Source organism: Mandrillus leucophaeus, unplaced genomic scaffold (genome assembly GCF_000951045.1).
Source record: "Mandrillus leucophaeus isolate KB7577 unplaced genomic scaffold, Mleu.le_1.0 Scaffold59, whole genome shotgun sequence".
NCBI classification, from domain to species: Eukaryota; Metazoa; Chordata; class Mammalia; order Primates; family Cercopithecidae; genus Mandrillus; species Mandrillus leucophaeus.
The window spans coordinates 3,015,057-3,041,886 of NW_012106363.1; the positions used below are offsets into that span (position 1 = coordinate 3,015,057).

A 26,830-nucleotide genomic window follows, 5' to 3' on the forward strand; every position below is an offset into this window, starting at 1 on the left:
AACTTGAATGGCAAACACTAGCACGTCTGGCAGTAAGTTTTCAACATTTTCCCACATTACAGAAAAAGCCAATATATGTTAAATATTTCAGAAAAAGACTGTGCTTATTTTAAGAAAACAAAAGCAGAGGCCAAAAAATATATCCATGGTTTGTGCCGCTAGTTCTAGCTGAGTCTAGAGGAAAAACAAAAACAAAACACCAGAACAGTTCTATTGAAGGATACAATAAACAACATATAAAAGACTAGTAAAATAAACCTAAATAGCAGCACATATATTATGCTGGTGATTAAACATGGAGACAGGTAGAATGAAATGAAACAAGGAGAGCTGAGAAAATCAGAAATAGGCCCCTTCTCTCATTCCTAAAACCATGCAAAGCACAACAGCTCATTCAGTGCAAAATAAAAGACACTAAAAGAATCTGGAGAACACAAAATTCAGAAAGGAGAGCCTAATGGTTAACAGAATTATCTTCCAATAAAGGCTAAGTTAGATGAGAATATTCTTGTGAAAACATTCCACACAAAATTAAAAAGTCCATTAAAAGTGCTAACAGCACAGTACATCAGCTAATGGGATGCCACAAAAAAAAAAAAAAAAAAGAAAAGAAAAGAAAAAGAAAAAGAAAAAGAAAAAGAGGGGAAAGAGCATGTTGATCCCACTGAAAACATGGTTAAGATACATATAAGCAATTCAACTTCCAGGGACTTAGACGTAAACTACTAACTTAAATGAATGCACAAATGAAGACTAATGCAACAATGTACACTTACTTTGTAAGACACATTATGAAACACTGCAGTGTGAAGAAAAAAAAAAAGGTAGCCAACAACCAAGGTAATATAATCCTACGCCTAATAACCCTGAAAGTTAATATAATACTTAAAAGAATCTACATGAAAAACCTTCAGGTTATCAACTGAAAGATGCGGTTTAACATCAAAACACCAGATAAACTGTCATTTTCACAAATCTAAGTAGGAGACGGGGAAAGAATGCCTGTCTCCTACTGAATGGCGTTCCTCACAGTAAAAAGGAGTATGAATGAAATGGATCTTTGCCTGTGTCTGGAGAAAAGTGAGTGGGGCAATTAGGGTGTGAAAACAGTTTCTTAATGAACTGAATTCTCATATAAACTAACCTTTCTCCTTGGATTTTCTATCTTGTTCTCTGTCCCGACTTTTGCTCCTGTGCTTATATGACTTTCGATCCCGGCTTTTTGATCTTCTTCGATCCCGACTTCGAGATCTATGTTTCCTTTCTGATCGATCATGGCTTCTGCTTCTTCGTCGATCTCTACTTCTTAATAAAAAACCAAAAGGCAACTTCAGCCAGTATTACAATGAGTAAAGGCCTTAAAGTAGATATTATTAATTAAAAAGACTAAGCAAAACTTACCCTTTTTCTAAAACTATTTACATTAGAAATCTTAAGAACTAAAAATTATTGAAAGTATTTCTAAATTCATCTCCAATAGTGCTAAGATGGTTATCGTTGTGCTCTTTAAGACTCTTCTTCAATTTGTAGTTATAATTAAAACAGTATGGCTGATTTCATATTTTATTTCTTGGAATGAGTAAGACAAGCACTTAAGAGACCATCAGGTACGCTAACTGTAAAAAGATTGTGTGAAATTTCCTAGACAGGTGGGAAATAGCACAGAACTTGCCCCGAAAATGGAATTATTTTATTCACTGATTCTGCTCTCACAACCCATTCTATCACTTAAAGATGCTTAAGAGCTTCCCAACTACCATTCTGAGGAGTAATACTAGTAATTATTATTGTTATTGCACACTCATTATGAGCTGGACATCAGTCTTAGGTGTTCCATATATACCTGCTTCGCCTTCTTTCTCTACTTCGTGACCTTTTGTGGTCCCGAGACCTGCTGCATCTTCTGTCTGATGTTCGGCTTGAGTGTCTACTTCGTGAACGACTTCTCTTTCTTCTTTCTCTGTCACGAGCCCTTTCTTTTTCTCTTTCTTCCTCTTCCCTTCGTCTTTTCCTTTCTCTTTCTTCCCTTTCTCTCTCCCGTTCTTTTTCTCTTTCTTCTCTTTCTTGCTTCTCCTTTTTTAGACGCTCATCACGATCAGGTTCTTCGGTTCTTTTCCTTAACTTCTCCTAGAAAAATCAAGTTGGATTCTTATACAAATGTAACTAACAATGGTCAACTAATGTGAAGTAATCTGTAGACCAACTTATGGAATTGATGCCCTTAAGGGAAATGTAGACATTCCAACACCATGTACATACACAAGGTATTATTTGTCTAAATCCTCAGGATATATTCTTCCCAAATTTCTGGCATGCGAGAGTTAAGAAAATCAAGTGCTTTCATAGTTCGATAAACAGCAAAAATTCACAGGAACTCACAATGCTTCAAATAATTACACATAGGAAAATATCAATAAGAGGGTCATATCTCCATTTAAGCCATATTAAAATATAGTTATTTTTATCTATAGCTAGTGATAGCTAAAAGCTATAGCTATAGCTAAAATAATTTTTTTTTATTAGCTAAAATGTATCTTTAGAAGAAACTTAACGTTGGCCGAGCGCAGTGGCTCAACACTTTGGGAGGCTGAGGAGGGCGGATCACCTGAGGCAGGAGGTTCAAGACCAGCCTGGCGAACAGGGCAAAACCCCGTTTCTATTAACAAAGCACAAAAATCAGCCGGGCATGGTAGTGTATGCCTGTAATCCCAACTACTCGGGAAGCTGAGGCATGAGAATTGCTTGAACCCCAGAGGTGGAGGTTGCGGTGAGATCATGCCACTGTACTCCAGCCTGGGTGACAAAGTGAGATTGTCTCAAAAACAAAACAAACAAAAAAACAAAAATTAGCCAGGCCTCGTGGCACATGCCTGTACTCCCAGCTACTCAGGAGGCTGGGGCATGAGAATTGCTTAAACCTGGGAGGTGGAGGTAACAGTGAGCTGAGATCACATCACTGCACTCTAGGTGACAGAGCAAGAATTTGCCTCAAAACAAACAAACAAAAAAACTTACTTTTAATTCTTCTACAGTAGCTTTAATTTTGGCATAGCCCATGTGTTGTTTTCCCATCAAATGGTCATCTACCCGAGACTGGGCATCTCCTACTATTAAAAAGGCTCCACACACTTCACAAACTTCCATTTGTTTTTCTTGTGCAGCAAAACTTTCAATTGTCTAAAATGATAAATCAGTTACAAGAACATCTGAGGAAGAGAAACAAATCTCAAGCAAGTACTCAACATTTAGAAAAGATTTCTAATGTGTGTGAATTGCTCTTTCCCATTTCCCCAAATCAGTAATACTGGGCTACAAGTGGTCAACTTTTTTTAAAGAGAGACGTTTAAGGCAACAGCAACTAACTTGCTGAATCACCCAGAAAAAATGTTGAGACCCACTGTTCAATGTTCAACACACACATTACCTTACGAAATTTAAACCACCTTTCAGAAAGCCGCCTATTTTAGTATGAATTCATTTCTTGCTTAGGGTCAAGGGATATGATGTCCATACACAAAACTAATTAAGGAACTAAGAACATTGGCTATAATCTGAACATATCCTATTCAATATGGAGGAACCAATGACCAATTATATTCTGCAATCAATAGTATCTGAAACACATATATTCTATTCTTCAATTAAAATAATAAGATATTTTAAGGGTGTATTAATTTTTAACAAAGATATAAGTATGTACTGAGTAATTTATTACAACAAAAATGAAAATAAAACCAGGCTCATATGGAAATTTATGGTTTAAGGCAGTGATTGGCAAGCCAGGGAGGCCTTTTTCTAACATTTTATTGGGATACAACCACACCCATCTGTTTCTTGTACTATCTAAAGTTGCTTGCATACTGCACAAAGGCAGAGCTTAGTAGTTGCCACAGACCTTGTGGCCTACAAATTGTGCTGACTCTAAGTTTAGAACATCAGAATAATTTTCAAAGGTTCTCAGATAAAAATGAGTTCCTACTAACTGTTAACAGACAGGTGAGATAATGTGAAATAAGGTTTACTTACCGAGGTTGTGGACCTAAGCAGTTCTCTCTCTTCTTTTAATTGTTCAACTAATTTCATCATCCCCTGGGCTTCTTCTACTTTTCCTTCAGACCCTAATTCTTCAATCTTAGAAGAGTGGGGGAAAAAAACAGTTAAGATTTCTTTCAAACCCAACTATTTCCTTTTTTCCCCATGGTTCATTAGTAGTTTTATCCATCTTTTTGTTTGGTTTTATTTACAAAAGCCTCTTTGGGTTTAATTCATCCTAGATTTTTTTTATACTTCAATAAAGTATAACTGATGTGTTAAGAAAAATGCACTTTCGGCTGGACGTGGTGGCTCATGCCTGTAATTCAAGCACTTTGGGAGGCCAAGGTGGGCAGATCACCTGAAGTCAGGAGTTCAAGACCAGCCTGGCCAACGTGTTGAAATCCCATCTCTATTAAAAATACAAAAAAAAATTAGCCAGGCATGGCAGCGGGCACCTGTAATCCCAGTTACTGGGGAGACTGAGGCAGGAGAATCACTTGAACCCAGGAGGTGGAGGCTGCAGTGAGCAGAGATCGTGCCACTGCACTCCAGCCTGGGTGATGACATGAGACTCTGTCTCAAAAACAAAAGGAGAGAGACAGAGACAGCGTCTCACTATGTTGCCCAGGCTGGTCTTTAACTACTGAGCTCAAGCAATCCTCCCACCTCGGCCTCCCAAAGTGCTTGTATTATAGGTGTGAGCCACCTACTCTTTTCAGTACCTCCTCCAGCCTCAATCCCAAACACAATCCCCAGGCAACCACAGATCTGCTTTCTGTCACCATAGGTAAATACGCGTTTTCTAAAATTTTATATAGAGCCAGAGTCTATATTCCTTTTTCGTCTGGCTTCTTTCACTCAGCCTAATTATTTTAAGATTTATTCATACTGTCTCATGTAGCTAATTCCTTTTCATTACTGACAGGTATTCCACCATATGGATACATCATGATTTAATTATCCACTCACCTGCTGACGGATATTTTAATTGATTCCAGTCTGGGTTTTTTTTGGTTTTTTTAGTGCTATTATGAATACGGCACTCATGAACACTGGAGTGTAAATCTTTGTGTAGACACACGTTTTCGTTTATCTTAGATAAATATGTGGGAGAATGGCTCATGGTACATTTTTAACTTTTTAAGAAACAGACTCCAGGGCCAGGAACAGTGGCTTACACCTGTAATCTCAAAACTTTGGAAGGCCAAGGTGGGTAAATTACTTGAGGTCAGGATTTTGAGACCAGCTTGGCCAGCACGGTGAAACCCCGTATCTATTAAAAATACAATTAGCCGAGGATGGTGGCGCACACCTGTAATCCCAGCTACTCGGGAGGCTGAGGCAGGAGAATCACTTGAACCTGGGAGGTAGAGGTTGCAGTGAGCTGAGATCGCGCCACTGCACTCCAGCATGGGTGACAAAGCGAGACTGTCTTAAAAAAACAGTAACAACGACAACAAAACAGATTCCAATATGATCTGCAGGAATATGAAAGAAAGAAAAAAATGAGACTATTTTTTCCAAAGTGGTTGTACAGTATCATATCCCAGTTCCAGCTGACTCACATCTTTGCCAATAGCTGGTATGATCAGTTTAATTTTAGCTATTCTAATAGGTGTCAAATAGGTATTTGATTGTAGTTTTAATCTGTATTTCCCTAACGACTAATAATGTTGAGCATCTTCATATTTGTCGTCCTTTTATATACACATATACATACATGTACACACACACACAAGACAAGGTCTCACTCCATTGCCCAGGCTGGAGTGCAGTGGCGCAGACACATCTTACTGCAGCCTCACCCTCTTAGGCTTAAGCAATTCTCCTGCCTCGGCCTCCTGTGTAGCTGGGACCACAGGTGCACATCATCACACCTGGCTAATTTTTGTAGAGACTGGGTCTCACTTTGTTGCCCAGGCTGGTCTCAAACTCTTGGGCTCAAGCAATCCTCCCACAGTGCTGGGATTATACACATGAGTTACCATGCCTGGCCCATCCCTGTATTTTTGCTGGTTACACGTCTGTTTCAAGTATTTCCTGACATTAATGCATACAATTCTCACCTGTTGCAGAAGTACATCAATTTTGTCTGTTAAAACCTGAATTTTTTCTTCATTTTTGCCTGTTGGGCCAGCGGCCTGTTGAAGACAATAAAACGTATTACCAACAAGTTGAAAACAAAGATAAACATGCAAACTCGCACATACCATACATAATATTTCTATTTAACAATTAAAATGCTTAATTGAAAGGACAGTAATTCAATTATCTTCAACTTCCGGTGGTCAATCACATATTGTCAGTTACTACTATTTAAGAGAAAAATCTTGGCCTCAAGAAAAAAAGAAAGAAAAATCTTATGTTTAGCAAAATCAATGTTATGTTTGCTAAGAAAGACTGGAAAAAATGAATGCCTTATAAGTTTCATATCATTTTAAAAGAACAAAGTAATGAAAAGAAGACAAGTTTCAAAAATATTAGGGAGGTCTCTGAATCTCCAGAAAACAAGGACCCTTTACAAAGACTGAATTGATTTCACTTACCCCGGAAGACTGCTGGTTTTGAGATAATGCCAAACGAGCATGGCCTCGTCTGATCCTACGTTCTACTTCTGCAAGTAAGCTCTGCAAGTATCGCAAAAAATCTCTCTCATAGCCAACTTTCATGAAACGAGAGCTCTTCTCATACCTGGTAACATGAAAATAAACAAGTATTCATTTCCAAATCTTCATCCATTACAACTCTAATATTCTATCTTAACTAGCCTCGACAACTATTGCATTTAGGCTGCAGAGTAAACCAGGTGTATTTGAAGTGCCTTTCTGACTGCCCCTCACCACAGAGCTTTACACAGGGGTTTAACCACTAGCGTTACCACTGTACTGGATCTATGACCCTGGACCTGGGACAAGTCTCATGTATAAAATTGGGGCTGGCCACGGTGGCTCACACCGGTAAACCCAGCACTTTTGGAGGCCGAGGTGGGTGGATCACTTGAGGTCAGCAGTTTGAGACCAGCCTGGCCAACATGGTGAAACCCTGTCTCTACTAAAAATACAAAATATTAGCCAGGCATGGTGGTGGGCGCCTGTAATCCCAGCTACTCGGGAGGTTGAGGCAGGAGAATCACTTGAACCCGGGAGGCGGAGGTTGCAATAAGATAGAAGTTTCTTACTACCCCTAGCCAGTAACTGGACTTCTCTCAGACACTCATTTTACAATTAATTCCAATTATTCCTCAACCCTTGTCCCCCTTAAACCAAATAATAACTGGGAGGGAAATGACAACCAAAATAACTTACTGTTTTCGTAGATTTTCATCATGAATTTTTTCACATGGACCTGGGGGAAAAATACAATTGTATAAATTATCTGTGATTATTAGCAACCGTTTCTTGCCAAAAACAAAAAGTTATTTTTCTTTTTAAAAAGAAAAAGAATTTACTTTATCACTGAGTAGTTTGTAGACATCTAAATTGATCCTACTGAATCATGAAGCATTATAACCAAATAGGACATAAAACTGATCTGCTCAGTCTTCAAAGTCAATATAATGGATAGCAACCGTATATGGTTAAAAGAGAAGTAAGGGAGGGAGAGAGAAAGGGAGTGAAGGCGAAAGGAAATTGTTCTTTATTGCCACTCAAGAAAACTGATGGGGACAGACACCGAACTGAACCATTGCTGACTTTATTATTTTCAAATCTGTATATAAAGTCAAATAGCACTAGACTAGTACCCAACTCCTACTTCTTCCCACCTCTAAAAAGCAATTATCTTAACTCTTCTCTATTTCTTCTTGAATTTACCTCCACCTTTTAAAATTCTATGCTTATTTTGCTATTTATCAATCCTAGACATCAAAATTTTGGGATAAATAAACACTTAGTGTTTATATTATGCAAATACTATTCACTGTCAGGCCAAACAAAGGTGCATTATGAGACACTTCTGATGTTTTTTTTTTTTTTTTTGAGACAGAATCACGCTCTGTCGCCCAGGCTGCAGTGCAGCGGCGCAATCTTGGCTCACTGCAACTTCCGCCTACCAGGTTCAAGGGATTCTCCTGCCTCAACCTCCCAAGTAGCTGGGATTGCAGGCACCCACCACCACGGCTGGGTAATTTTTTTGTATTTTTAGTAGAGACAGGATTTCACCCTGTTGGCCAAGCTGTTCTCGAACTCCTAACCTCAAGTGATCTGCCCTCCTTTGCCTTCAAAAGTGCTGGGATTACAGGTATGAGCCTAGTTTTTTCTCTATATTTTCAAATTCTTCTCAAACACTTCAACTCAGCTATAGAAACTATCTCAATACTAATTTCACATATGAGTCAAAATACATCAGATCATCAGTTTCATTTTCTTCCATTGGCCTTCTGCCTTACTTCAATCTGGGATACTTATTTTCTAAGCTCACTATAGAACTATTATCCTGATGAATTCCTTTCCTGCTCTGCAGTAGGTGAGAATTACTGGATCTCTTGTTTTTTCTTTCCTCTTTCTCAGTTTATGGACATGTTTTGATGGAGTTTCCTGAGAAAAAGTCCATGGGAGATAAATCTGTTGAGACCCTGTATATCTGAAAATGTCTTTTTTCCCCTCATATTTTGATGTTTGGCTACATAGCTAAGCCTGGTAGACATGTTTTCACTCAGCACCCTGAGGATGTTTCTCCAATGTCTTCAACTTTCCCCATTGTTACTGACCAGTCTTAGGCCATTCTGATTCATAATTCTGTGACCTACACTCACCCCCACCACCCCTACGTTCTAAAATTTTACAGGGGTATGCCTAGGTATGGATCTTTTTCATTCACTGTCCTGATCACCTGTAGGGCCTGCTCAACCTAAAGATGAATGTTCTTTAGTACCGCAAATTTTTTTCTTAAGCAATTCCCTCTGCTTTTATTCTGTCCACAACTATTAAGTTGGTAGTACAGTTCCTGGACTAAGTTTTAAAAAAAATCCTTCTGTCATACTGCCCAACATTCCAGTAAACGTCCTCAATTTTATTTTCAAATCTTTCCGGCGATTTTAGTTCTATTTCTCCAGCTTTAATTTCTAAGAGCTGTTTTTCAAAAACTGTTTTCCAAACTTTTTCCACAAGTTCCCTCTTTATGGCATCCTATTATTGCTGATGAATATAGTATCTTCTCATATGTCTCTGAAGATACTAAATTTCTTAAGATTTTGAGGAATCTCTCTCTGCTTTCCCTATTATCTCCAATTCCACTAAATTCTTCTTTCTCTGTTGGTTTTCTTAATCTCTTGTGTTGAAGGCTTTCTTCGAACGTCTGGCTGGTGGTCCTTGGCAGGCAACTAGTTTTTTAAAAAGACACTTCCAAAATCTGACTGGAAGTTAGTAGGGATTAGGCAGGGTTTGTCAGCTCATGAATGGGCTTTATCATAGGAAAACCAGGCAGTAAGACTTTCTTTTAAGAGATTCCCCAAGGGTCAGTACCTGTAGAGATCACTTCTCAGGAACTGTTCACTTTCTCTAGAGAAGAATCCTCTTTTCTTCTGCCTGGGGAAAAACATCTGGCTGTATCCTTCTAGGAACAGGGCAGAGGAGAGCCCCACCAATAAAAATATAGATTCATTTACTCTCTTTTACATTTTTTTTTTTTTTTTTTTTTACTTACTACTGCCCCTGCTGTGTCTGAAATCTCAAGATCTAGACTGGTCCTGCCTTAATACGCTCCTAATGCTCTAAGGCAAACATTGTACATAATGAATTGACTTCTTTTATATATCCAGAATGATCCTGGTTATGTACCATCCTTGAGAGAAATGAGGAAATTGTCAATCATTTTTTGTTTTGTGGTTCAGATAAACTAGTCTCTCTAGCCCAATTTCTCCTGAAAATAACCCTCTCTTCTCCTGGGGTCTATGGGTGGGAGAGTAAGATCAACAGATGTACAGGACCGCCTACACTAGTGGCAATTTTGCATCCTGGGGACATCTGGCAATGTCTGAAGACATTTTTGGGTGTCACAACAGGGGGTGCTACTGGTTATCTAGTGGGTAAAGGCAGGGATGTTGCTAAACATCCCACAATGCATGAAAAGCCCCCTCCAAAACTGGCTCAAAATGTCAACAATGTCAAGGCTGAGAAACCCTGAACTAGACTACAGACTAATCTCTCTCATTTTCAGCCCCATGACTCAACCCTGCCTTCTGTGGTACCTGGTGCCTCCAAATCCTGAGCCTGTCCAGGGTTCTGCTGATCAAACACTCGCTTCTGTTTAGTATCCCCTTCTGCAGGCTTTTAGGGTACAGGTTGTTCTGCTCTGTTGCGTTTGCTGCTGCTACTCCATCCACTTGTCATCTTCCAAAAATTTGCTGACATCTCTAACGTTATCTCCTCTTCCATATACATCTTTTTAAAAATTTTTTCATTTAAGTGGAGTTTTGGGAGGGAGTGGAAATAGACATGTATGTTTAATTAAGCCACCATGTTTAATCAGACTGACATTTATTAATACATTCAAATATCTAAACCAAGTAAGAAATTACTTATTAGCAAATCTTTTAAGAAAAAACTTTACAGAATTAGAAAGAACCAGTTTTTTTCCTCTCACCACTCCTATTCAACATTTTAAATATCATAAATTTGATAAGAGTTACACAGAAAATTCACTTACCAAGATCAGAACGTGTATTTGTGAACAATTCCGCAGGACAAAAACCACAGAGATAATATTTACAAACCTAGTAAAGAAAAACAAAGGTACTTAAAAAATTGCTTGGTTTTAAAACTGTATTGGAGAAGGGTGCCAAATAACTATTTTCTCATTTCTTGAGGTATGTATGCTTCAAACAATATAAGAATTTCATTTGTTGAATCATATTAGGTAAGTTAGTGACTTTCAGACTCCTGAATTTCGATAGAAGAAAAAATATACAGTACTTGTATTACTAGTATTTTCTATTATCTATTTTTAATCACCACCTGCTGACCGCTCAGTAGCAAAAACAAATATGGGAAAGACATCCCAAAATAAAGGGCAATTTTTATATTTTTAAAAACTCTTACACTATTCTTATCATTTCAACTCTTTTGTAGATTAGGGCCTACTTACAAATTAGGATTTGGAAATAACCATCTAAATCACAGATAGCACTCATTTAAAGCAATTCGGCTCCATCTTTTTGTTTAAAAGATCCTTAACACACCAGCCTCCCAAGTAACTACAACTACAGGTGCAAGCACCATGCCTGGCAAATTTTTAAAAATATTTGGAAAGATGGGGTCTTGCTACATTGCCCAGGTTGGTCTCAAACTCCTGGCTCCAAGCAATTCTCCCACCTCCGCCTCCCAAAGTGTTGGGGTTACAGGCATGAGCCACTGCTCCTAGCCACTGGATATTTTCATACATGCCAACACAGTAGACTCTTGGTGGGTTCCCACGGTATGGGGAAAAACTATTAACATAAAACCAATGTTTAATTCTCTCCCACTGGTACTTTTGTAACTCCTTCAGATATATTCCAAAACTGCTCTATCCTGAATTTAATTTTATAACACTACAAACCATGTAAATCAAAATTTCAAAATATCACCTTTCCTTCACACAAAACTTCACTGTTACTAGGTGGATTATCATTATATAATTTTTTGAAACACAGTCTTACTCACTCTGTTGCCCAGGCTGGAGTGCAGTGGCGCCATTTCAGCCCACTGCAAACTCTGCCTCCCAGGTTCAAGCACTTCTTCTGCCTCAGCCTCCAAAGTAGCTGGAATTACAGGTATGTGCCACCATGGCCAGCTAGTTTTTGTATTTTTAGTACAGACAGGGTTTCACCATGTTGTAGGCTGGTCTCGAACTTCTGACCTCAAAACATCCATTTTGTTCAACTTTGTGTTCACTTTAAGTGCATCACAACAAAATACCAAGGCCAATACTCAATTTTTAAAAAGATTTCTTTGAGAATTTCTTTCATTTGGGGGAGGGAGGATACAGCAACCATTATGCCACTTTTACTGTGACCTAGCCTTTCAATTATATTAACCTTGAAGACCCAAAAATTTCACACAACTATATTTAGTAAAAGTTATTGCCAAAATCTGCTATAATTTATAGCCATAAACTGTATGGTTGTAAAATAATTTAAAAACTAAATTTTGTGTGCCATCCTCACAGACATGAAAGTTTTACTATGAACTGGCCGGGCACGGTGGCTCCCGCCTGTAATTCCAGCACTTCCGGAGGCTGAGACGGGAGGATCACGAGGTTAGGAGATCGAGACCATCCCGGCTAACATGGTGAAACTCCGTCTCTACTAAAAAGACAACAAATTAGCCAGGCGTGGTGGCGGGCGCCTATAGTCCCAGATACTCAGGAGGCTGAGGCAGGAGAATGGTGTGAACGGTGGCGGGGGAGTGGGGGGGGCCCCGCAGGCGGAGCTTGCAGTGAGTCGGCCACTCCACTCCAGCCTGGGTGATAGAGCGAGACTCCGCCTCAAAAAAAAAAGAGAAAGTTTTACTATTATTGTGAATTTAATCTTCACTTATAAACATTTCATTTCTATTTCCCATTTTTACAGTAATACATTCTAGGGTTTTGGAGATGATTCTATTTAAAGATTAATTTTATTGTTTTTAATAGGACTTCTACCGGCCTCATGACCAATTTAAGTGTTCCGTAAATTTAAGCTAGGCAAGACACAATGTCTATGATCCTCAGACAGGTTCACCATTAAAACAAAAACAAACAGACACATCTCTACGGTCCCCCCTGACTCTCGAAGCACGTGAAATAGGTACACTGCAACATGGCACAGTTTAAATCTGCTTATCTGCTAAAGAACCAGGGGTACCTGATGGGGCGTGGTGGCTCATGCCTGTAATCCCAGCACTTTGGGAGGTTGAGATATGAGGACTGCTTGAGCCTCGGAGGTAGAAGTGGCAGTGTGCTGTGATCACACCACTGCACTCCAGCTAGGGTGACAGAACGTAACCTGTCTAAAAAAAAGAAAAAGAAAAAGAAAAAGAACCAGGGGTCGTAATTCTGCCTTGGTTTCTTCACAGTATTAAAAAAAAGGAGATAGGCTGGGCCCAATGGCTTATGCCTGTAATCCCAGCACTTTGGGAGGCCAAAGCAGGAGAATCATTTGAGCCTAGCCTGGGCAACACAGTGAGACCTTGTCTCTGGAAAAAAAAAAAAGAAAAGAAAAGAGAACAATTAGCTAGGTATGTGTCACACACCTGTGGTTCCAGCTACTTGGGTGGCTAGGGTGGAAGAGTCATTTGAGCCCAGGAGGCTGAGGCTGCAGTGAGTGGCGATCATGCCACTGCACTTCAGCCTGGGTGAAAGAGCAAGACTCAATTAAATAAAGAAAGAGGTAATAAATTTCTTATAGTGGGATTGTAAAGATTAAACTGTATATATTTGCTAAACTGAAAGAAAAAGGTGTTGGCTTATGTAAAAGCTAAAGCAACTCCATCTTGGGTGTTAAACTGCCAGGCTGCCTTCCGATTAACTCCAATTCCAGGAATGCCCCTAAGATTTCTATTTTATCTACTGCTCCCTGTGTTAAGAATACGTACTTACTGTAAATCCTGCCCTTAAGTCAAAACAATTTTGCTGATTGTGTACTTAACATAAATCTTGCCCATAAGTAATTATCCTACACATGCCTTCTGAAGCACAGATACCCTTTCCCTATGGTACATAGGCCCTGGGTCTGGGGAGATGTCATCTTGTCTTGCCACCAGCAGCTGCCGGAGACAGACCTGACTTCTGTTCATAGGTTCCTATTACATGTCTCCAAGAAACTGGATTTGTCAGCCTCTTTCTTCGGCCTCTCAGACTTTGGGGATAGGTTTCCGTAGACCTACCATAGACCTGTCCACTGCAGATTATTATTTTACATGTTTTTCTGCACTGTGTAGAACAAATAACACATGCCTGTCTGTGGGCTAACCAGGAGCTACCTAATCAAGTCCAATCACCCCATTGGAGACCACATGACTTGCCCTGAGAGTATCCAGCTATATCTACAGAATCCAAACTAGAATCCATTTCCCCAATCCAGTTCTGAGTGTTCCTTCCACTTCAACTCTCCTGCTTTACCATTTAATGGTACATCAAAATTATTTGTTACTCTATGCAATAAACTAGCTACCTGGACTGCTTCTTTCAACTCTCTCCAGAGTCTGATTTTAACTAAAAATATTAACAAGGGATCCGAAAAAACGGGAAGAACATATTTGGGTGCTTCAAATAAAGTCATCAATAATGATAGTAAGAATAAACACAGAGAGGCCAGGTGTGGTGGCTCAGGCCTGTAATCCCAGCACTTTGGGAGGCGGAGGCGGGTGGATCACCTGAGGTCAGGAGTTCAAGACCAGACTGGCCAACATGGTGAAACCCGGTCACTACAAACATAGAAAAATTGGCCAGGCATGACGGCGAGTGCCTGTAATCCCAGCTACTTGGGAGGCTGAAGCAGGAGAATCGCTTGAACCCAGGAGGGAGAGGTTGCAGCGAGCTGAGATCGCACCACTACAGAGACAGACTGTCTCAAAAAAAGAATAAACCCAGAGAATTCTTATCTTACTTTTGGACATAATCATGACAACTGCTCAAGTTTTGGAATACTAGCATTCTTCATTTAATAGTAATCCCTAAAAGACACAAATGCTTATTACAGATTAATACCCATGCAAATTCTCTAAATACCGACATAATCGTGACTTATCCTCTTAACAAATTTAAGGCAACACTAGTGACAACAAGTGTTCAATCTCATTAACAGTTTTATTTTTATTTTTTTGAGACAGAGCCTCTCTCTTGCCCAGGTTGGAGTGCAGTGGCGCGATCTTGGCTCAATGCAACCTCCACCTCCCAGGTTCAAGCAATTCTCCTGCCTCAGCCTCCTGAGGAGCTGGGATTACAGGAGCATACCACAACGCCTGGCTAATTTTTGTATTTTTAGTAGATGGGGTTAAGCCATGTTGGCCAGGCTGGTCTCGAACTCCTGACCTCAAATGATCCGCCCACCTCAGCCTCCCAAAGTGCTGGGATTACAGGCATGAGACACAGCACTAGGCCCATTAAGGACATCTTAATGATTTTTGTCTTTCTGTATCTACTTAGATCCAACACTAAGCAATACAATTCTCCCTTGAGCTAATCAAATATTTTCAATGCCCTCTGTACTATTTTTATGTCTTTTTTTTTTGGAGACAGAGTCTTACTGTCGCCCAGGCTGGAGTGCAGTGGTTCGATTTCGGCTCACCACCTCTACCTCCCAGGCTCAAGCAATTCTCGTGCCTCAGCCTCCCAAGCTGGGATTATGGGCAACTGCCATCATGCCTGGCTAATTTTTGTATTTTTAGTAGATATGGGATTTTACCATGGTTGATCTCGAACTCCTGGCCTGTCTGCACTATTTTTGTTAAACTGCTTATCATAAAGATAACAGACTGGAAGTGGTGGCTCACACCTGTAATCTCAGCACTTTGGGAGGCTGAGGCAGGTGGATGGCTTAAGCTCAAGAGTTCGAAACCAGCCCAGGCAACATGGCAAGATCCCATCTCCACTAATACAAAAAATTGAGCCAGGGGTGGTGCGAGCCTACAGTCCCAACTACTCAGGAGGCTGGGGTGGCAGGACTGCTCGAGCCCAGGAGGTTGATGTTGCAGTGAGCCGAGATCATGCCACTGCGCTCCAGCCTGGGTGACACAGCCAGACATTGTCTCCCCGCCCTCCCCTCCCAAAAAAATATATATATATAAAATGTATTTATATTCACTATCTACTTTGATTATCTAAATACTGGCAACACAACTCATGTTGGAAACAGTAAAACTGACAGGGACTTAAATTTTAAAAATCTAAATAGCCAATCCTAATTACTATATACAGTAAGTCCTTGAATAATGTGATGAGGCAAAAAAAAAAAAAAAAGATTCCCAGTTAGGGCTGTGTGGGAGTATGCAAGTTCTCCCCATGTCTGTATGGGTTTTCTCCCAGTACTCTGGTTTCCTTCCACATCCCAAAGCTGTGCACAGTAAGTGAAATGGCATGGCTAAGTCCCAGTCTAGGTAAGTGTGGGTGTGTGAGTACGGGAGGGCATCTTGTCCAGGGTTAGTTCCCGCCTTGCATCCTGGGCAGCCGGGATCAGCTCTGGCCACCCGCCACCCTGAACTGGAATAAGGAGGCTGGAAAGGAATGAATACAAATTATTGTAAAACAAAAGTTTGTAAAGCATATGATAATCACACAAATGCATGACAATAAACAGCGTAGTCCAAAAGTGGTTGGTGAGTTTATCAAATTTATTATTGTGTTGGAACTGAATGGAGGTAGGAGGTGCTTCTGACAATGTTCAAGTTGTAAACATTTATTCCTTGACTTAACCCACCACCACAACTGCCATCACTCACTGATTCACCAAAAACTGGGTAATTATCTCGCTTTTATTCATCTTTCTTAAATGTATGTATAACTCAAATTTATCTCAATGTTTGATGTCAGAAATGTTTTGGGTCTTTTTTAGTTATGTTTTTGTAACCAGAAATGTGCCACAGAAACCTAACTCTTCTTTATATTAACTAATCTATGGTAAAACTTTTGTTATATGTAATTTCAACTGAAGTCACAGTTTCCAAGAAGCCATTAACAACGTTAAATGAAGACTTACTGTATTCTGAAACAGGACATATTACTGGAATACTTCAAATGTCACATACACACAAATATTGATTAATTTAAAATCCAGGAATACTTGGAAATTTTATTAGCTAAAAAAAGGAACACGAGCCAGGTGCAGTGGCTCATGCCTGCAATCCTAGCACTCTGGGAGGCCGAGGCAGGCAGATCACTTGAAGCCAGGAGTTCGAGACCAGCCTGGCCAAAATGGTAAAACGCCATCTCTACTAAAAATACAAAAATTAGCCAAGTGGCCAGGCGCGGTGGCTCAAGCCTCTAATCCCAGCACTTAGGGAGGCCGACACGGGTGGATCACGAGGTCAGGAGATCGAGACCATCCTGGCTAACACGGTGAAACCCCGTCTCTACTAAAAAAATACAAAACAACTAGCCGGGCGAGGTGGCGGGCACCTGTAGTCCCAGCTACTCAGGAGGCTGAGGCAGGAGAATGGCGTAAACCCAGGAGGCGGAACTTGCAGTGAGCCGAGATCCGGCCACTGCACTCCAGCCTGGGCGACACAGCGAGACTCCACCTCAAAAAAAAAAAAAAAAAAAAAAAAAAAATTAGCCAGGCATAGTGGCATACGCCTGTAATTCCAGCTACTCGGGAGACTGAGGCACAAGAATCGCTTGAACCTGGGAGGCGGAGGATTGCAGTGAGCTGGTATCGCGCCACTGCACTCCAGCCTAGACAACAGAGCAAGGCTCTGTTTCAAAAAAACCACCTTTCACGCTGTAGTCTTTTGTCACTTCTGCCTTAATATTAACAGTTTAATTCTATAAGTAAATATTTTCTTTCTAGCTAAAAGAGTTCAATTCATTGTATTAAAGATAAACCCCCAAAGAGATAATTTTTAATAAAAGAATTTATAGCAAAAATTATGTCCCTGATAACATACAGTTTTATGTTTCAGCTATACCACGACCACACATTCATTTCCATGCCTTTAATTTTATTACACGTACCTTTGCAGGCATGATTCACTATTTATTGCCTACACAAACTTCTAGTAAAGTTTCAATCAATCTTCCACAGCAGCCAGTTAGTCATCAACTCTCTTCTGCTTAGAAGCCTTCAGTTATTTCCCAATGTAATAAAGTCTAAACTTTTAACAAGGCTTATAAAAACTACTTAAAACCAAGTTACTGCCTACCTATCTACACTCCCCCACCCAACAAAAAGAAACACACTACAATACTATTTAAAATTTGCCAAATTCACTGATTTTTCTCCAGCTCTTCCTTCAGGCTGGTAAGGTGTCTTCTCTCTCCCCTCCCTCAGGCTAATTCCTACCAATCTTTTAGGTAACTGTATTTAAAGACCGCTTTGTCTGAGAGGCCTTTCCTGAGTATCCATCCCAGTCTGGGTTATGCACTCCTTTCCTGTGTGCACTGTACAGTTGACTTTTGAACTCAGGGAGCTAGGGGCACTGCTATGGTTTGGATATGCTTTGTTTGGTCCCAAAAAAACATTCTTGTGGCAGTGAACTGCCATTCTTAGTTGATTGGAAAATTGGTTGAACAGTGTCTGGCACTCCTAGCCATGCAATCTTTGCACATGCTGTCCCCTTCTGCCATGAGCGGAAGCAGTCTGGGGCCCTCACCAGATAGATGCCAGCTATCATGCTTCTTGTACAGCCTGTGGAACTGAACTAAATAAACCTCTTTTCTTTATAAATTATCCAGCCTCAGGTATTCCTTTATAACAACTGAGAGAGTTATTGACCCTAACTCCCCCAAAACTTAACTAATAGCCTACAACTGACTGGAAGCGTTATGATAACATTAACAGTTGGTTAACACGTATGTTGTAAATTATGTACTATATACTGTATTCTTTTTCTTTTTTTTTGAGACAAAGTCTCGCTGTCAACCAGGCTGGAGCGCAGTGGCGTGATCTCAGCTCACTGCAACCTCCACTTCCCGGGTTCAAGCAATTCTCCTGCCTCAGCCTCCAGAGTAGTTGGGATTACAGGCACCAGCCACAACACCTGGCTAATTTTTTATTTTTAGTAGAGACAGGGTTTCACCATGTTGGCCAGGCTGGTCTCCAACTCCTGACCTCAAGTGATCCGCCCACCTCGCCCTCCCAAAGTGCTGGGATTACAGACGTAAGCCACCGTGCCTGGCTATATACTGTATTCCTACAATAAAGTAAGCTAGAGATGTGCATTGTAGAATGTTTAGGGAAAAAAATAACTATAAGTAAGCTAGAGAAAAAAATGTGAAAACACATTTACAGTGCTACATTTATCAATACCCTAAGTTTAGGTCATCTGTATACGAAAGATGAATTGCCTAAAATGCCAGCAACCCCAGGTGCAGATCTCAGTCTACGTACATATAAAGCAATTTAACTTCTTGTATTGTCATGACTTTTCTGCTTCTTGGGAGCACTTCCAATACGAGCTGCACTCGTATGGGTCTCAGGGCATTATTCAAAGTTTATGGTATGGTACATAGGCCAGGTGCTGTGGCTCACACCCCTAATCCCAGCACGTGGGTGGATCACTTAAGGCCTGGAGTTCGAGCCCAGCCTGGCCAACGTGACAAAACCCCATCTCTACTAAAAATACAAAACTTAGCCAGACATGGTGGTACACGCCTGTAATCTCAGCTACTTGGGAGGCTGAGGCATGAGAACTGCTTGAACCTGGGAAGCAAAGGTTGCAGTGAGCCGAGATGGCACCACTGCACCCCAGCCTGGGTGACAAAAGCAAGACTGTCTCAAAAACAACAACAAAACACAAAACAACAAAAGTTTATATGGTATTGCAATAAACATAATGAAAATACACAAGAACTAAGGGATCATTTTTTACTGTGATAGGCAATTTACTATAGACACCAACTGCTCATGCAGAGATTGAGTCACAGGTCATAGGGCATTTTAAGCGGATCCTGGCAACACTTGAGCTCACTGTAATAGCAACAGGTGGCTACGAAATTATTACAGTATTACAGTATGTACTATAGTTAATTTTGTGCAGTTATTACTTAATCTTTACTTTCTCTCGACGGCTAGTGGCACCATGTAGTGTGTGCATAAGTTTTCATAAAGTTTAACTTTTTATGATTAGTATGTATTTTCTGGTAGGAAAATGATAAACTAGTATATACATCTATTTTATGTATTTGTGATGCACTTTTCTTATATTTAAAAAATATTTCTAGGCTATGTGATTTGTCTTCAAGTTTTTTCAAATTGTTGCAAATCTCCAAAAAATTTTCCAATATATTTATTGAAAAAAATCCACGTATAAAGCGAACACACTCAACTCAAACCCGTGTTGTTCAAGGGTCAATTTTACTTTTCCCAATGGTGGCATTTATCATATTCTGTTATGGAAATGCATTTACATTCAACTGGAATAATCCCTACTGGGAAAAAAAAAAGTGCATTTACTCCTTCCTGTCACCAATACCTGATGGCTCTTTAGGACCAAGTGCTATACCTGTACTATCCTGCTGTTATCTACCTAAGGGCAAAACATTTTTCTTTTTTAAATGGAGTCTCACTCCTGTCGCGCAGGCTGGAGTGCAGTGGCACAATCTCGGCTCACTGCAACCTCCACCTCCCAGGTTCAAGCTATTCTCCTTCCTCGGCCTCCCAAGTAGCTGGGATTACAGGCATGCGCCACCATGCCTGGCTAATTTTTGTATTTTTAGTAGAGACGGGTTTTCACCATGTTGGCCAGGCTGGTCTCAAACCCCTGACCTCAGGTGATGCACCCACCTCAGCCTCGCAAAGTGCTAGGATTACAGACGTGAGCCACTGCGCTCGGCAGAGCAATACTTTTTCGTTGGATAAATGAATACAACAATGTTCCTAACCTACTAGTAAGAAATGAAGAGAAGGACTGGGCACGGTGGCTCACACCTGTAATCCCAGCACTTTGGGAGGCCTAGGGAGGATCACTTGTTGTCAGGAATTCAAGACCAGCCCGGTAAACATGGTGAAACCCCATCTCTACCACAATACAAAAATTAGCCAGGCACGGTGGCATGCACCTGTAAATCCACCTACTCTGGAGGCTGAGGCAGGAGAATCGCTTGAACCCGGGAGCTGAGATCACATCACTGCACTCCAGCCTGGGCAACAGAGCAAGACTCCATCCCGGGGCGGGGGGGAAGAGGAGAAAATATTTCATAAAATGAAGAACTGTATTAGGAAAAAGTCAATGTTACAAACTTAAGCTACCTTCTCCTTTCGTGAGGAAATCAAGTCTAATAACATATATAATGACAGACACACAAACACATTTTCCTAAAGCAACCAAAGATTTAGTAAATACCTTACTATTATTTTCAGTGTGATTATGGTATTGTGGTTATTTTATTCTATTTCTTTTTTGAGACAGAGTGTCACTCTGTTGCCCAGGCTGGACTGTGGTGGCACCATCTCAGCTCACTGCAACCTCTGCCTCCTGGGTTGAAAGGATCCTCCCCCTTCAACCTCCGGAGTAGCTGGGATTACAGGCATGCAGCACTTCGCCTAGCTAATTTTTTTTTATTTTTTAGTAGAGATGGGGTTTCACCATGTTGGCCAGGCAAGTCTCGAACTCCTGGACTCAAGCGATCCGCCTGCGTTGGCCTCCCAATGTTGAGATTACAGGTGTGAGCCACCATGCCTGGTCGGCTATGTTTTTTTAAAAGTCCTTATATTTTACAGATAAACAATGATGGATTTAAGGCTGAAATACAGAATTGCTTCAAAATAATGGAAGGGATACAGAGGAAATAATATTGACCACGTGCTAATATTACTGAATTGGGTATGGGTACATGGGGAGTTCATTATATTATACTATTCACTCTAATTCTGTATGTTTTGGGAAGAAAAGCAAACAGTAATTACATACACATATAACACATGGACTGCTGGCAATTCTGAGAAGCCAACACTTACTATGTTACTATGGAGTAAGGTAGGAAATGAGAAAATGCCAGACGGGCATGGTGGCTCATGCCTGTAACCTCAGCAACTTTGGGAGACTGAGGTAGGCAGATCACTTGAGGTCAAGAGTTTTGAGACCAGTCTGGCCAACATGGTGAAACCCTGTCTACTAAAAATACAAAAATTAGCCATGTGTGGTGGCGCACACCTGCAATCCCAGTTACTCGGCATGCTGAGGCCAGGAGATGGAGGTTGTAGTGAGCCAAGATCATGCCACTACACTTCAGCCTGGGCGACAGAGAGAGACTCTGTCTCAAAAAAAAAAAAAAGGGGGGGGTGGGGTGGGGTAGAAAATGCTTACTTTTCTATCTTACTCCATTGTAACATAGTAAAGTTCCTATGAACATTTTGGTGACTCTGAATGAAAACTAGTAAAATACATATTAATAGATGCCATCATGCATTACAATTACTATTTTTTTGCTTTCGATTTTCACTCCCAAATTCTGAACATTTTTAAAGCAAAAAGAAAAAGTTTACAAGTAAAAAATGTGGACAGAAGCCTTAACTGTTTTCCCTTTTCTAAACAATTTTTCAGTGTCAACGACAGTATCTGCTAACATTCCAAAGATTTCAGAAAAGAACATTTAGTTCAATTTCCTTCATAAATTATTAAACCTTCATGTTAAACCTTCATGGAAGGGAGGGTAGGCTTGAGTTTGATAAATGGAAGAAAACTCATTTCAGATATTAGAATCAGTGTTAACAAAATTAAGTAATTTCATTTTCAGGTCGAGATCTAGAATATAAAAACCTCAATTTGAACTACAAAATTTCTGTCTTACTACATAAAAAATAACAAAAGCTCCAGATCAGACTTTACAATTTACTTACAATCTTCTGATAATATGGCTACTAGTGCCTTCTCTGGCAAACACTGAAATTAAACCCTCACTGAAAGGTACTCTCCCTAGGCAGTCAGTTACAATCACATGCTTCCCTCATCTCTGTAGTTGTTTAGGATTAATCAAGCAACTGCTTAGTGCAAAACACCAAAACAATAATCTCAAACAATTGCAAAATACAAACAAACACGGTGGGAGGCTGTACCAATGAATCCATGAAACAGTATCAAACTCGATTTGACTTTAGCTGAAAAGTTTCTCAGATCCAGAGGTAGCAATCTACAAAGTTGAAAATGCCTGTAAAAGCACTAGCCCTAGTAAAACACCTTGGTGAAGGTTACATACACACCATTACAAACAAATGGTCGATGATTTTGCATCACAGATGCATCCTTCACTTGAAACTGAGCTTCGCAAGTGCTGCTTGTTCACATATCACTCATCATGAAAAGGAGAAAAAAGTACAGTAGTAGAATCTACTACCAAATTAATACCAATTACGATTTAATTGTGCAGATACACACAATTAAAAGCCCAGGACTAATCAGGATGGGTCAGGAAACAGTAGGTCACAAACTTTAGAATGCCTAAGAGGAGCCTTTTTAAAAAATGCAGATACTGGGACCCTTCCCCAAGACTGTTGAATCAGACTCCCTGGGAAGGGGAGTTCAAGGCGTTGAAGTACAGAAATCTGCATTTAAAACAAATTCCACAGGTCAAATACAGCTATCTAGGGACTACTTTTAACACTAAGCTAAAGTCACCATTTTGACTGTTAAATACCTACAGATGCCTCGGCAACTGTCGTTTTAATAAATGGTTGCTTCCTTTCCTTATTTTGGTATTCATCTCTATTCCAAAGAAAAAACAAGGACCTAATACAGCTGAAATGGCTTCTTCCATTTAATGCAAGTATGGCCAAGAAAAATTTCCAGATGTAATAGGAATGCAAAAATATGTTAAAATATCAGACTATAGTGATGGTGAATCCTTTTCAGCATATAATGGGTTTGACCATCCCTGCAGGTTTAGCACTAACAGCCAACAGTACAAGAATACGCAGATGACCCGGAAATGATATCAAGAGCTTCCCCAGCTTTATTACACAATAATTCCACTTATTTAGATGAGACCATGTGCTTTGTTTTTGGTCAACACTACCAACATTTTCCCTGCAGATATGAATCTGAAATGTCAGTAACTGATTTGAAACCCTTCAATCTAGAATGAAGTGCAATTTGTCATTAAGGCATTAAATAATTTAGTAACAAACACTGAAAGTTAAAATTAGTGAAAAGTACTAAAACTGAAAGCAAAGCAGATTATGGCTGAGATGACATAAAACCTAAATTGCTATTCTGAGGGCCTCATCATTGCAGAGTCAAACCCATCGCATACAATGTAATCTGGCAACAAATTACTCCGGGAAAGAAAACAGTTTCTCTAAAACGTGTTCAAAGCCAAGGGCGCAGAGATACAAGGCTGCTCCAACTGATAAGCAGTACAATGGAAAACATTTTTCTCTTGAATTCAAAATGCACAAATATCCTATTGCATATCCGCTGAATCGCCATAATGTTTTGGTTTGTTTTTTACCTTCCTTAGGATTTTGAGCGTTATTCCTAACACCTTTGCAAAGTTTAGACTGAAAGGTTAGAGTTACGTAGTTAAAAAAATTTTAAGTTACTCCGCTGTAACAAAGATGCCTACAAAAGATGGTCAAGATAAGCAGTTCCTTAGTCTCCTACTGTGACAAATGGGGGGGAGTGCTGTGGGGAGCCTACATGTTAAAAAACAAAAACAAAAAACCTACCTCTTAAAAACAATAAATTCTACTCTAAGAATGTTTCATACTACTTTGGAATCAGGTAGCACCCCAACACAACTTGAGCCATACTTCTTACTCTTTCTTAAGGTACTACAAGAAGTCATCTAGCACCAACTTGCTTTCCTACACTGCAAAAAAGAAATTTTACCTTCACCAAAGCCTACGTTTAAAAAGTTAAGAAAATAGTTTTCTAAAGAAGCATGCATTACCTGAACGATTCCTTCATACTTTGATTAGCAATTGTTTTAAAATTAGCATGTTAGATTACAACCGCAAAGTAAAATTAAATTCTGTATCTATTCTCCAGGTAAGACCTAAAGTAAACATTACACTGCATGTTCAAAACTAGATCAAAATACTTAAAATGTTACAGTATGTGCAGAGAAACAGTTTCATAGGATTGTGGAAAGCTAACTACAAAGATTAGTTTCCTCAGTTGCCAAGACTTTGGGTGAGCCTTTTTAAGTCTCACCAGTGAAACTGGGGTTATAATATTTACCTTTACTCACAGGGCTAAGGGCATCAAATGAGTTTGATATTTTTAGAAAAAACCTTGACAGCTTATTAGAATACTGTTAACGAACAATATTTGTAAATCATCACGGTAACCCCTAACAAGTAAACTACTTATTTTACGTTTCTATCTCCCCGTATAAGCATCTTGCTGTAATTACTGAAATAAAATACCGCCACGATTTTTACCATGAATCCTAGTCAGAAATTTCAGTCTAAATACGACGTTCAACCCAAACTACAGAAGAATGTGCCCTTCTCCCTATTTCACAATGAGGTGAAACCTCGGAGCCGCTAGATTTAATAAGATGCTGTTATACTTCTTTCCCGCGTTTCCCCGCCTCATCAAGGTGCTTTTCAATTCTGCCAAGGGTTCTCCTGGACCCCCTTGATACTAGAACAACAAAACCAAATCACCCCCATCCCCGGGTCCGGACACCATCCTCCCTCCTGGGCCATCCTCCCTCCTGGCTCCCTGGGCACCAGATCAGACGCTCGACCCCGGTGCGGCCCTGGCCCCACATTGCGCCGCGGCCCGGCGGGCCACAGCCCGCGCCCGTTCCCCTCCCCCACGGAGCCCGGCCTCAGGCCCAAGGCCCGCGGGACTTACGCTCTCGTGGTCCCACCGCACGTTGCTGCGCTTCTCGTCCGGGGCTAGGTTTCGGTCCCGGCCCATTAACTCATCCAACAACTGCGCGGCCGAAATCATGGTGCTTCCTTCGGGCGGCTGTTCCCACCAGCCCAGGCACCCGCCAACAAAAACACGGGCGACACCGTCGCCAAGCTCCTCGGCCCGCTCTCAGGCCGAAAACCCTCCTATACACAGGAGCCGACAAGACAAAATGGCCGCCGCGCGGACGCCTTCCCAGCATGCCGTGCGCCTGAGGGACACGCCCAGGCCCGGGCGGAGAGGGCGGGCTCGGCTTCCGCCCTCTGGGGGCGGGGCCCGCGGTGGCCGGGTCGGGACTCCGCCCCTGCCTAGAGGCCGTGGGGCCAGGTAATGCCTGCCCGCGCACTTACCCCAGTTTCCAGTTTTCCCGAGCTTCTTCACAGTGAGAAATTGGAATCTGGGTCTTGAAGCCTGGACACCGCTTCAAAATGGAGAAGACAGTGTCTCCTTTAGTCCACGTGGTGCACATGGTGCCTCATGCAGCGGGGGAAACTGAAGATTCCGGCTTCCGACTCCGTTTTGCTAGTCGCTGCGCTCGCGCCTCTTGCACCTGGCTTTGTTCTCCCACCCTAAGTCTCCTGATTAACAGGATGGGAAATCGAGGCGAGAAGAGACAAGGCAGCTTCTAAAATATGGGGATTCAGTCCTACATCAGATTCCTCCCAGTGAGGAATTTTTTAAAAAGATATTGATCCAGTACGCCAGGTGCGGTGGCTCAAGCCTGTAATCCCAGCACTTTGGGAGGCCGAAGCGGGCGGATCACCTGAGGTCGGGAGTTCAAGATCAGCCTGATCAACATGGAGAAACCCCGTCTCTACTAAAAATACAAAATTAGCTTGGCGTGGTGGCGCATGCCTGTAATCCCAACTACTCAGGAGGCTGAGGCAGGAGAATCGCTTGAATCCGGGAGGCGGAGGTTGCAGTGAGCCGAGATCGCACCATTGCACTCCAGCCTGGGCAACAAGAGCAAAACTCCATCTCAAAAAAAAAAAAATATATATATATATATATACACACACACACACATATAGATAGATCCATTTATTCAACAAATGGTATGTGCCAGGCACTATGCTTGAAGCTAAACTCAGAACCTTTCAGACAGTCCATGCTCCCGCAGACCTGTGCGAGGGAGATAATCGCTGAAGAAATAAAGTCACAAATATATCAACATAAATTGGGATAATGCTCTAGTACAGTTAAGGGTATGGTCTCTAAAGCCAGATTGCCTGGGTTCGTAATCCCAGCTCTGCTGCTCTGTGCCTGTGTTTCCTTTTCTTTAAAATGGGGTTTACAATTGTCCTCCCCGGCCCCCAGCCACC

At 40.9% G+C, this 26,830-nt stretch overlaps 1 protein-coding gene across 4 annotated transcripts in view; it reads right to left on the reverse strand.

The window, feature by feature from the left end:
* LUC7L3 (LUC7-like 3 (S. cerevisiae)) overlaps positions 1 to 25,736 on the reverse strand; it is a 30,595-nt gene extending 4,859 nt beyond the window's left edge. For all 4 annotated transcript variants that reach the window (XM_011999239.1, XM_011999238.1, XM_011999241.1 and 1 more), the window contains exons 1-9: positions 25,449 to 25,736; positions 10,681 to 10,747; positions 7,341 to 7,380; positions 6,582 to 6,726; positions 6,102 to 6,176; positions 4,027 to 4,131; positions 3,016 to 3,177; positions 1,844 to 2,127; positions 1,145 to 1,305 (exon numbers count right to left, since the gene is read on the reverse strand). In XM_011999239.1, coding sequence (XP_011854629.1) covers positions 1,145 to 1,305; positions 1,844 to 2,127; positions 3,016 to 3,177; positions 4,027 to 4,131; positions 6,102 to 6,176; positions 6,582 to 6,726; positions 7,341 to 7,380; positions 10,681 to 10,747; positions 25,449 to 25,547 — 1,138 coding nt within the window. In that variant the 5' untranslated portion in view covers positions 25,548 to 25,736. The remainder of the gene's footprint in view (positions 1 to 1,144; positions 1,306 to 1,843; positions 2,128 to 3,015; positions 3,178 to 4,026; positions 4,132 to 6,101; positions 6,177 to 6,581; positions 6,727 to 7,340; positions 7,381 to 10,680; positions 10,748 to 25,448) is intronic.
* Positions 25,737 to 26,830: the final 1,094 nt, after the last annotated feature.